This window comes from Paramacrobiotus metropolitanus, unplaced genomic scaffold (genome assembly GCF_019649055.1).
Source record: "Paramacrobiotus metropolitanus isolate TYO unplaced genomic scaffold, Prichtersi_v1.0 Parri_scaffold0000034, whole genome shotgun sequence".
Taxonomy (NCBI): Eukaryota; Metazoa; Tardigrada; class Eutardigrada; order Parachela; family Macrobiotidae; genus Paramacrobiotus; species Paramacrobiotus metropolitanus.
In genome coordinates, this window is record NW_026570254.1 from 935,525 (window position 1) to 947,342 (window position 11,818).

The 11,818-nt window shown below is 40.4% G+C and overlaps 2 protein-coding genes across 5 annotated transcripts; both read left to right on the plus strand.

Moving 5' to 3' along the window:
• The first annotated feature begins 310 nt into the window (after positions 1 to 310).
• On the plus strand, positions 311 to 4,607 carry LOC129589281 (protein mothers against dpp-like). Its single transcript, XM_055483948.1, has 8 exons — positions 311 to 958; positions 1,078 to 1,225; positions 2,639 to 2,869; positions 3,051 to 3,188; positions 3,336 to 3,407; positions 3,642 to 3,705; positions 3,813 to 3,916; positions 3,995 to 4,607. Exons 1-8 carry the CDS (start codon positions 677 to 679, stop codon positions 4,399 to 4,401), a joined length of 1,446 nt encoding a protein of 481 aa, XP_055339923.1. The 5' UTR covers positions 311 to 676; the 3' UTR covers positions 4,402 to 4,607.
• A 639-nt stretch (positions 4,608 to 5,246) lies between these two features.
• On the plus strand, positions 5,247 to 10,344 carry LOC129589249 (heat shock 70 kDa protein 4-like). 4 transcript variants are annotated; one of them, XM_055483878.1, is made up of 17 exons: positions 5,248 to 5,391; positions 5,519 to 5,581; positions 5,647 to 5,819; positions 5,917 to 6,115; positions 6,823 to 6,945; positions 7,008 to 7,107; positions 7,191 to 7,324; positions 7,390 to 7,634; positions 7,699 to 8,016; positions 8,115 to 8,254; positions 8,348 to 8,553; positions 8,689 to 8,724; positions 8,857 to 9,087; positions 9,183 to 9,290; positions 9,416 to 9,543; positions 9,605 to 9,758; positions 9,820 to 10,344. In XM_055483878.1, exons 3-17 carry the CDS (start codon positions 5,713 to 5,715, stop codon positions 9,970 to 9,972), a joined length of 2,382 nt encoding a protein of 793 aa, XP_055339853.1. In that variant the 5' UTR covers positions 5,248 to 5,391; positions 5,519 to 5,581; positions 5,647 to 5,712; the 3' UTR covers positions 9,973 to 10,344. The 4 variants fall into 4 exon arrangements, with proteins under 4 accessions (XP_055339854.1, XP_055339852.1, XP_055339853.1 ...); XM_055483880.1 differs by having other exon boundaries at positions 5,519 to 5,548; XM_055483879.1 differs by having other exon boundaries at positions 5,247 to 5,581.
• The last annotated feature ends 1,474 nt before the right edge of the window (positions 10,345 to 11,818 follow it).

The window sequence follows — 11,818 nt, forward strand, 5'->3', positions numbered from 1 at the left end:
TACAACGAGGCAACGCGGCTGCCGTGCTGGGGACGATGGAAGGAGATAAATTAAAAGAAATTTTGTTATTGTAATTCTCTATTTGTTGCCAATTCATGTATTCTAACTGGCTTGTGCTAATAAAAATATAATAGTACTCAATATATTAGTACTGATAGTACTTACTACTGTACTCGTATTAATAGATCCAATACCGTGCTATACCTGCACTTCGTGCCAAGCGGCTCAACAACAGCGACACAAGATCGAGTCGAGTATGACGGCGAGTCGAGTTTTGCTGACTTGCGGACTAAAATGAATGGGAAAGAGCATAAAGGCAAGCAACAAGTTTTTATTCGAGAAAGAAAATTATTCTATACTTAACATCGGAGTGAGACATCGCTTATTTTTTATCCCAAAAGTGAGATCTTGTCAGTTGTACGCGTTTGCCAGAACTATATTTATTCTGACACATTTGTTTTCTCTTAATCGCAGCTGTTAGTCAGCGCTTGAGCAATTTGGCATTACTTCCATTCTTGACTCCATGAACAACATTTTCCTTTTTGTTACTGTATAATCCTGTAACAGTGTACTGGTGTTAGTTGGGGACGATGTGAGAAGGAGGGAACTGGAACATCCCCAATGCGAGCCTGACCGTGGGGATTATGTTCGTACGCAGGGGGATTTCAGTAAGCGAATGATCGTTTCAGAAATGATGAACATACAGTCGTATTTCCAAAACATTTCTACACCTGCTGTACGGAGATTGCGGCCTTTGGGATGGAAGCAGGGTGACGAAGAAGATAAATGGGCCGAAAAAGCGATCGAATCGCTGGTAAAGAAGCTCAAGAAACGGCGAGGAGCAATCGAGGATCTCGAAAAGGCACTCACTCATCCAGATGAGCCGTCGAATTGTGTGACAATCCCTCGCAGTCTTGACGGTCGCCTGCAGGTCTCCCACAGGAAAGGACTACCTCATGTACGTTCGTATCTATATTATCATTACACACATTGCCATAATACCATTATATTCGCTGAGTGCGCAGGACAGTGTAATGTATTGTATTAATCAATTAATGCAAAATATCGTTGTTCCAGGTTATCTACTGTCGTGTGTGGCGATGGCCTGATTTACAGAATCATCATGAATTAAAGCCCAAGAATTGTTGCAACTACCCGTACGATGCGAAATCGAGCAGAGATGTCTGTATCAATCCCTACCACTACGACCGAGTGGAAACTCCTGGTAAGAGGAAAATCAGAAGTGATTCATATTTGCCTTGTAGTTTTGTTTTAATGATAGATGAGACTGCGTTGTTATTTGGATTTGGGGTTGTATTTTTGCTTTTCAGTTGGCTTTCAGCGGATTTTTAAGAATAAAATTCTGATTATTTTAAAAATTATGCATCTGACATAATTATGAGTCGGGATTAGTTTAATCCCGGATTAACGAATTTCAGCTTCCAGGTTAGGTTTTTTAATAGACTTGAAACGGTTGTGAGGTTGAGGGGCAGTAATATGGCAGATTTGTAACACTTATAATCTTATTGACCACTGCTACGCATCACGGAATTATTAAGTGCTGGTATCATTCTGTAGTTGTTTTCCACAGCTTTCCGGGTGGTAATCAGATGGAATGCTTGCTAGCATGACCAATTTGCGTTATATTAAGTCATGCGAGAGATTCTTCAGCTGAAAGCTCTTACAGCTGAGATTGGCAGAATCCGGGTCAGATGGCTTATTATTTTTAAAAAATGCCGCACGATGACAATTCAGTGTATGCTGAAGCATGGCAAAGTTTAGATGCTGGCTCGCGGATATCGCTGGTACCGAAATCGCTTTGATATTTGTTTTGTGAGGTCGGTCAGAAATAAGCAACGCTACGATGTGGTATGTGAAAAAGCCTACAGAAGAGAAATATTGCATGAAGAGGAATTAGATAAACAAGTTAGCGGCAGATTAGATATCCTTAACTGCATTGTTGGAGCGGTGATTCATCGTTAATTCACGACCGCACCTTTCATTATCCTTTTGTAAGTTTGCTTTGACGAAATTGTTTTCGAATATTCATGCGGTATATTTATCTGAAGAGGCACACGTGATTTGAATAATAGAAACAAGCCGAAAAGGGGAGATTCGTGTTATCAGGCTTTACTTTACAGTTCAAGTCCCCATTTATATGGAGGGCTAACAAGTTGACTAGGTTGATGCCAACAATTATATCTATATTCTAGTAATTATATACTTGCTTATTTTTTTATTATTTTGTATACTTATTATTATTTTTATGAGTACCTAAGTACTTTTGGATATGAATATGTAAATAAGAGTATTAAGTATCCGCCTGACAAGTTGAAGTTTCTAAATTGAAATCATGAAATAAAGTAAAGCATTGCATATGGGGATGCTACTGAAGTTTCTAAATTGAAATCATGAAATAAAGTAAAGCATTGCATATGGGGATGCTACTAAAGTGGATAAGTTTCATGTGTAGAAAACTATTATCAGGATGGTTCATACATCAAGTATTTGTACCGTGTGAAATTAATAATATTGTACTATATTTACGTAGATGGTACGATGCTGTTCTGGTATTGCGATTGAGTTTGACATAGAGTTTAATATTGTAGAACTGTAATTTTTGTAATTATCACTGCAGTTCTTCCTCCTGTACTCGTTCCACGGCAGAATGAATACAGTCCCCAGCATACCATGCTGCCATTTCACCAAATGGATGAAGCCGCAATGCCGCTCAATTACAGTTACGACCAGAGTCCCAGCCCGTCCAATCACTCTATAATTAGCAGCCATTCGATGCCGGGTTCCATGTCCCCTTCGCCGAGTTCGTCTGTCGGCGCAGCTGGTCCGAGCAGCCCTTATAATGCATGTGGTGAGCGAGGAGTTTATGTGTGTAGTGTGTACCATATATTTACGGCTTCTCGTAATCATTTGTGACACCCCGAGTTGATCCTTCGATAAACAAAATATGGCTCATCCTGCCAACATCATATACTTCTATGCGTATTGTTGACAATTTTTCAACCTATGCCTAACATTGTTTACTCGTATAGATTCTCCGCCTCCTCCGTACAGTCCCGTAGTACAACAGCAGAATGTGCACCCACATCAGCTGCAGGGTATCGAGGACGTTGAAATGGTGGCAGAATTGTCTCACCAACAGCGCCACATACTAGCTGCTAACGAAAAAGGTGAGTAATTTCTTTGTTTAAGTGATATCCCGTCTTTTGGGCACCGTGATCGCCTTAAGAGTTGAAACCATTTGAAACACGCAGCCAAACAAAGTTCATATCGCATTGGTTCCGTTCATATCGCATTGTTAATTTATGTTGTTTTAGGAGAACATCCCGTCATGGTCGAATACGAAGAAATGGAATCGTGGTGCATTATTCAGTATTACGAACTCAATGGTATGAAATACTATCAGAATCAGTAATCCCTCCAGAGCAGTATTTTTATTCTCATGGGATAACAAAATCACAGCAAAACTGCCAAGAAAAAGTACATCGGGCACTAATCACTCCAATCTAAAAGCTGAAAAAACGTCCTCGTTGAAAGTAGTAATATTATTGTACATCGTCCTAATAATATATTTGTGTATATTGGAACAGTTTAATCATGTTTGACGACTGTTGTGATTATAGTCCGTGTCGGAGAAGCATTCCATGCGCCAAGCAAGAATGGAGCTCAGGGAGTGATAATTGATGGGTAATTTCGTACTAATTCATTGTAGCCCCTTGAATTGTTCGCTTTATCTATACACATAAGCTACCTGCTTGTTTCATTTTTGCATATCACTTGTACCTGATTTGTAGGTTCACGGACCCTACTGTGAATGGAAAACGATTCTCGATTGGGCAGCTTTCGAATATTCATCGTAATTCTACTATTGAGAACACGCGTAAACACATTGGAAAAGGTACAATCAGAAACAAGAAAATTGTGTTCTTGGATTTTGTGCAATTTAACATGAAAAAGTGTGGTTTTGTCACTGCAGGTGTTCATATTTACTACGTCAACGGGGAAATATACGCTGAATGTTTAAGCGAAAGCGCCATTTTCATCCAGAGCCGGGAAGCTAATTTGCGGCATGGCTTTCATCCGACTACAGTGGTTAAACTGACTAACAACCGCAGCCAGATGATCTTCAGTACTCGCACCTTCGCCCAGTTGCTACAGAATCGCGCTGCTCAACCACGTGGCTATGAGCACGTATACGAAATGCTCAAGATGTGCATGGTACGGATGAGTTTTGTGAAAGGATGGGGAGCTGAATATCATCGTTCGGATGTGACATCCACTCCGTGTTGGATTGAGATCCACTTGACCAGTCCGCTCAAATGGCTGGACAGGGTTCTTCAAGAACTGACCCCTCCGCCAAATTTTGTTTCTTCTCATACGTGATTTTCCTTTTTTTTAAATAAGTGCCTTGAAGATTTTGTGAATATCTAGCTATTGTTACCGCGCAGCTACTCGTTTAATTTTTTTTAGCATTTCAGCATGGTACTAAGGATGCGATTACTTCTGTATTTTGCCCTCTGTGTAAAGTTATAGACGTGGGAAATTGCCATTGCGAGAACAGAAATATACCCTGTTAATATTTAAAGTAATAAAGTTTTCTTTGCAGAAATGGTTCAGTTATTATTAGTGTTTCAGTAAGGCAAATTTATTATATCTATATGTCTAGTGCTTTATGTAAGCACTTACTTCCGTTCTTGAAGGACATCACTACCCTTGTGCCGATTGAGATCATCAGTTTCGAGTTTACAGTTATACTAATGATCTTAATGTTCTGCGAAACAGAAAGAAGACGTCTCACTGACGGAGCAAGAGGTGTTGGTAGCATTCTCATTTTACAAACAGTACTGTATGTCAATAATATGTATTAAATCATGCATAAGAGAATACTGTACACAAATTATACATACATGAATACATGCATATACAAAAACATTTAACTACATAAATAAATACATAATGTTAAAGTACTTTTATTCGTTTTCTTTAAATATTAAACAACAAAGATTATTCAGGTGTTTTCGGTATGTTCTCGGCAGCAAAAGTAACAGCCGCCCGCTTAAAATGTCGCACTTTCAAAATTAATCCTGCCGGCTGGAGATTACGTGGTTGCTGTATGGCACACCCGACGGCCGAACAGCGCTTCTAGTCTGGAAACATCGGGAAATTTGTCGTCTGCTTAGAGGGCGTGGTATTATTATTCACGAATCAGTTGCTAGAATGATTCATTCATTTCGTTTTTTGTAGTTTTTGGACTTGGAAATTTCGTTTTATACCTAATAAATTTGCAATTGCTGCTCTGTGAGTCGGCAAGTTACTTATTTTTTCTTCAAGTTCTGCGATTGCGTCGGGTTTTTATTCTTGCTGTTGAATTAGGTAAGATTTTCGACCTAATGGTGCTCCATCGCTCTCTTCGAAACGATTAAATTAATTCATATTTTCACAAATCCACGTTTGCACGTCTTTTGGGAGTATTCCTGTACTTATGGGCGGTGTTTTCCAGCGACAAAAATCAGATCCAAAGCGCCAAGCTGTACGTCGATCTCCTGATAATCTTTAAGTGAATGTGAGCGAGTGACCTTGTGCGTTAACGCAGGAATAAACAAGGGCTGTAATTTGGTCCGGTTTCAGAGTTCCTTGCGTCGACCTACCCCGATCTTTGATTTTTCCCAGTTTGATCTGCATACACCAGGAACCATGTCCGTCATTGGCATTGATTTCGGGAACCAAAACTGTTTCGTCGCAACGGCTCGCGCCGGGGGAATCGAGCTGATCCTGAACGATTACAGCATGCGGGACACACCGTAAGTTTGGGTGGCAGAATGTGGCATGTAATACTGAGATTGCACCAACTTTCACGGTCCCTGGCCGTGACTGAACCAGCTGGCAATGGTTTTACAGGGCGTACGTTTCGTTTCACGAGCGTAATCGGAGTATGGGAGTATCGGCGCGCAGCAATTTGGCCGGCAACCTGATGAACACGGTGTTCAATTTCAAGCGACTGCTTGGAAGGAAGTTTCGCGACCCCATGGTTCAGGAAGAATTGAAGTATATCCCGTATAGCGTGATCGAGACTGCGGATGGAGGCATTGGAGTGAAGGTATGCGCCTGCTGGCAATTTCGGCTTTGTCATTAGCGTCGGCTATTCCGAAGAATTAAAATTATTTTCCGGTTTCTGACTTGAAATCCGAATGTTTATTTCGACCCTTTCAGTCAGCAAAACAATCCATTTCAGTCAGCGTTTTTTCTTAATGGATTTTTGTCTTTGAGAGTTGCTCTATCAAAGCGTAATTTGCAGACTTGAAGTTCAGACTTTTTATATCGTTCGGTGATTGTTTGTTATTTACGGTGAAACTAAAAAATTGATGTACTGGCGGGTGCGCACAATTTCAGAAATTTTCTTATTTAGTGACTGCGTAATTTCAGTAGTCAAACGGAAGAGTCTGATGGGTCAGAAAAAGGCGGAATAATGGTACTGTCGGTTTGTAGAAGTAAAATCATGTTTGTTGATCAGAATCGGTGAACGCGCTTCTGTTCGATAAGCTATTTCAGTAATAACAAAAATTAGTAATTTTTCAAGACTTTTTCCATTTCTGATTTTTTTGACGGAAATATCCCAAATAACAAATTATAAATCGCACGAGAAGTGGGTGTGGACCGTGTGGTAGCCGGATTGTTGCCGATCGTTTGACATATTCGGTCCGAAACCCAGATAAACCGGGACATATCTGGAGCGGTATATCTTGTAGCGCCATCGGCTTAGATTTTGATGCCGTAGTTCGAATTAACAGGATTTAAAAATTTTAGGTGTCGTACATGGAAAAGGACTCAGTGTTTACACCGGAACAAGTTGTTGGGATGTTCCTTGGAAAACTGAAAGCGATTTCCGAAGCTGATCTGAAGGTCCCGGTGAGCGATTGTGTGATTTCGGTAAGCCACTGTTTTTTGCATCCCGAACTGTTTGGATCCGTTCATGGAATATTATTGTCCAGGTTCCCGTTTACTTCACGGACATTGAACGGAGAGCTCTGTTGACGGCAGCCCAGATCGGCGGTCTTAATGTTCTTCGTTTGATGAACGAACCTACCGCTGGTACGGAGCATGCGAATATGACGCGATGAAAACCACACATTCGGGTAAATTCTGGAAATCATTGGTTTTGTGTATATTTGCAGTGGCTTTATGTTATGGATTGTATGCACAAGAGCTTCCGGACGCTAATCAACCAGCGCGCAACGTGGTATTTATTGATGTCGGATACGCGACAACTCAGATGTCGGCAGTTGGTTTCAATAAAGGAAAACTTAAAGTAAATTTACGATATTCATGGTTTGGCATTTTTCATGTTTTAGATCATTCTTTGCGCTTTTGTAGGTGCTTGGCGCGGTGGTCGATCCTACACTTGGCGGTCGAAATTTTGATTATACGCTCGTGAACCATTTTGCCGATGCTTTTAAGAAGCAGTATAAAATCGATGTCTACACTAATAAGCGTGCGTTAATGCGACTGAGAGATGAATGTGAAAAACTCAAGAAAATGATGAGTTCAATTGGTAATGAGATCCCACTGAATATCGAATGTTTCATGAACGATAAGGATGTCCATGGAAAAATGAAGCGGTACGTTTCCCGTATATGTACTGTAATATGCGAGTGTGAATTGTGAAGGGATGTTCCATTTTAGAGATGATTTTGAAGCTCTCATTGCTGATGAACTGGTACGTCTGGAGGAGAAGATGCGGGAACTGGTGGACGTGTGCAAGTTAGACGGTGTTGACCGCGTGGAGATCGTCGGGGGAAGCGTCCGAATACCGGCTATCAAAGCGCTTATAAAAAAGGTCTTTGGTGTGGAGCCAAGTACCTCATTAAATCAGGATGAAGCTGTTTCGCGGGGTTGTGCTATTCAGTGCGCCATTTTATCTCCGACTTTGAAAGTTAAAGAGTTTGCAGTTGCCGATGTCATCTCTTATGGAATTGAAGTGCGGTATGGGGATAAGACGGGGTACGTTATAACAGGACAGACCGAGAAATTTCTCACAAAAATACGATTAAGTCTGTTAATTTTTTGACGTTATGTGACTATAAACGTTGATGGTTTAGTGCCCGACAAACTGAAGTATTCCCCAAAAACCACGAGTTTCCGTTCACGAAAGTTGTGACATTTTCCCGAAATGAGCCATTCAGTTTGGATGCACACTATTCCGGCAATCAAAGCATTCCTCATAGCGATTCTTGGATTGGTAAGTAATAAACCGTTTCCTGAAGTTGAAGTTCTTTTCTGGCTCATTTGAAAAGCACAAGTTTCTAACGTTTGTGTTGTTGTTATTAAATAGGTAAGTTCCAGATCCACGACGTTGTTCCGACTCCAGGAGAGGCAACAACTAAAGTACGAGTTAAAACTCGCGTTGGCCTGAATGGCATGTTCGCGGTTACCGGTGCGTATCGGGAGGAAATTGTGCTTGTGGAAGACTCAGCCCCTGCAGTGCAAGTTCAGCCGATGGACACAGACCAGGCACCCAACGAGGGAGCAGAAAATCAGGTACTTCTTATGCTAACTAGATTGCTTCTGATGCTGGAAAACCGGCTTTCCTTCTAAGAATTTTTAAGTGTTTTACTGGAGTAATGCAGGTAGCTTATGATTGCTATCCGTTACCTTGCATTCTGTGTTTGCTAGACAAAAATGGACGTGGATGAGAAAAAGGAGGATGTTGTAAGTTCTGATTTCTGGTGCGAGTTTTGCTGTTTTATCTTGTCCGTTACATAGTTTAACAAGTAAAAAGTCCGGTCGTTTTCTTTTTGGGTAGCGTAATTTCTACTATATTTTTACACTTTTCTCTTTCAGAAAAAGACTAAAAAGCAGTCCAAGCAGATCGAATTGCGTGTTGAAGCCGTTTATCCTGAGTATCCTCCAAAGAAAGTGCAAGAATTCGTGGAAACCGAAATGGAAATGCGATCGCAGGACAAAGCAGAAAAGGAAAAGGCCGATGCGCGAAATGCTTTAGAGGAATATATTTATGAGTATCGTGAGAAAATTTCCGAGTCTGGACCATATTATGAGTTCGTTACTGAGAAGGTAATCACCATTATTTTACGGCGTAGAGATAGAATTGTATTTGTCGTCACGCATTGAGCGGAATCATCACGTTAAGAATTGTTCGTGTGTTGTAGGACAGGGAACGATTTGGTAACATGCTGCGTTCGTCTGAAGATTGGCTATATTCCGAGGGGGAAGATCAACCAAAAAGCGCATACGCTGCCAAATTGAACGAGCTCAAGGTAATTTTCTGCAGTCAGAAAACGAAGTACATTTGTTCTCACATCCATGTTGCGCTCACTGACATAGGTTAGTAAACAGCGTGTACCGACATTAGTGACATCGATATATATTTACGATCTTGCAGGATTTTGGAGCTCCTGTAGCCAATCGATACAAAGAAAGCCAGGATCGAGATACCATTTTTGAAGATTGGCTACGCTATCTGCAGCTAACGCGCAAAGCCGTGGATTCATATAACACCGGGGATGAAAAGTATGAATGTCCTGCTGCAAGTTGTGTTCACGAATTGATGGGTAGATTGATTCTCTAACAGATTCAGCCATATCGACAACGCTGATATCCAGAAGGTTGCAAAAGCAGTTGAGGACAAGCAGCGATGGATCGAAGAAAAAATGGCGGCTCAGAAGAGATTAGCACGGCATGTGGACCCGGCTGTTACCGTTGCCCAAATTAAGAAGGAGCGAGAGGTAAGAAATAGGTTGTAGAACTGTTATGATATGCCGTTACAAATGATTATTCTGGATTTAGGGTATGGAGAGCTTAGTCAATCCGATTTTGAACAAACCAAAGCCAGCGGCACCCAAACCACCTCCAGAACAACCAAAGAAAGCGGACGAGGCACCTCCATCTAACGGAAACGAAGCCGGTGAACCCGCAGATATTCCTATGGATACTCAGTAATCCAGATTGGGTTTGATCGCTTGTTTTGTAATGACGTGTTAACGTTTCTACCTGTTCTTCGAGGTAATGATTCGGTATTTTTTGAATCCGTAATCAGTTGACATTACCGACACGCTGTAACAATTTTATCTTATTCTCCCTTTTCTACGTGTGGGTTTATCCTTGCATGATGCATCTGTCGAGTGAGTTAAATGTCTGCTTGCAGTTCTTTAAATACTAGTGCGACACTGGTTACATGTCGAAATCATGCAAATTCATTGCAGTTAAAGCATGAACCGAGGGTGAAGCTCAGTAATAAGTTCTTTTGCTGAAGTCCTCTGAACACAAATAGTGCTGCATAGCGCTGAATTAATCTACAAAATCGGAAAACTGTTTTCGTGGTGTACGGGCTATGGAAAATGTAAGAAAGTTTTTAGGAATTACTGCAGTAATTGTGCGACAGAATTTTTAAACTGCACTGTAGAATTACATATTTATTACAGTTGCCGTATATATGTATTGTACAGCACATTTTAGGCAAAAAACTTGAAAAAAGAAAAAACTTAAATTTTCCACTACATGCCGTATCAGATAGATAAATTACATGTGTAATGCTGCTGGCTATCTATTCTTCTAAGTTCTGAATCAGGCGCATATCAGAAAGCAATCCATATTTTCTTGGAAAATTATTTATAGCTTGTACACAAAGGGGACGATCGATATCCTTTCTCACTGGAACCCGCTTCCACGTTGCCGCGGAACTGCTGTGCGGCAAGTCTTACCATCAGGCATCAGCAGAAAGCTCACCAGCCAGGAAGACTATTACGGACCTACTGAAGTTTATTAAACACATCCAATAAATCAACCCTTTTGCTCGATGGATTCCGCCAACCGCTGCTGTGACCGGCAGTTCTTATTGTAAACGCAGATAAAATAATTTTTGAATTATGTAAACGAGTAGTCAATAACAAAAACGACGTTGTTATCTACTTTTGTTAGCTTTTAACTGAATTACATAATGGCAAGACAAAAAAAACCACTTTCACTCTATCGGCTTAAGTGTAAACCAGTGGCAGACATTTATTATTCGGAAAGTATGTATTTCTGTGAGAAATGAGACTCTGCTCAAGCCAGAGGCTGGGAAGCAATAAAATACTGGTACTTATTTTATCATACTTAAATCTTAATTCATGTGCCAAAAAATAAACTGGAGCTGACTGCAGTCGAAATTATTACGTCTGCAATGCATGAAACAATCTTTTGGTACGGCCTATACAATATAGATATCTATACTTAAATTATACGAGGACTGTTATATGCTGGTAATTTACAATTATTCCCAGAATTATCAAAGCGCAAAAATCCAGATTTACGTGTCGCCGTTTGCATGTCACAAACGCATCGATATCAGCTTTACCGTAACACAAATATATGCATCACATATTACGGATTCAGTAGTATTAATCGAGTACAATTTTAAAATCAAAGAATTTCAATAATTATTATTTAGTACGTATTGTCAATAAATGCACTACAAACACAAAAATATCACAAATAGATATGATAGAAATTTTATCGCAAGTGTGCTTAAGCCATAAACGCACTGCATCATAACGCAACTTCAAAACTTTTGCACCATAAAGCCTAAAGGTCACGGCTCTTTGTTACGAACTGTGCAATGCATGCCTTAAGACTTAACCCATAATTTTGCGCATTAATCCGCAATTAAATCCAATAATATTATGTCCCAAGCTGGGCCAAGCATAAGTGCTTATCTAAGCAGTCCGAATAAACCATTTTTATGCTGTGACAAGTGTAAAAATTCAGAAATGTATTCCAAAGTATTCCGAGACGCCAGAAATCGATG

Excerpts from the sequence above, each read along its gene's own strand:
- LOC129589281 (XM_055483948.1), top strand. The coding sequence starts at position 677 with ATGATCGTTTCAGAAATGATGAACATACAGTCGTATTTCCAAAACATT. Across the intron at positions 2,870-3,050 it reads CAGCCCTTATAATGCATGTG|ATTCTCCGCCTCCTCCGTAC; the intron begins GTGAGCGAGGAG and ends TTACTCGTATAG. Across the intron at positions 3,706-3,812 it reads CAGGGAGTGATAATTGATGG|GTTCACGGACCCTACTGTGA; the intron begins GTAATTTCGTAC and ends CCTGATTTGTAG.
- LOC129589249 (XM_055483877.1), top strand. The coding sequence starts at position 5,501 with ATGGGCGGTGTTTTCCAGCGACAAAAATCAGATCCAAAGCGCCAAGCT. Across the intron at positions 5,820-5,916 it reads TACAGCATGCGGGACACACC|GGCGTACGTTTCGTTTCACG; the intron begins GTAAGTTTGGGT and ends ATGGTTTTACAG. Across the intron at positions 7,635-7,698 it reads GTCCATGGAAAAATGAAGCG|AGATGATTTTGAAGCTCTCA; the intron begins GTACGTTTCCCG and ends GTTCCATTTTAG.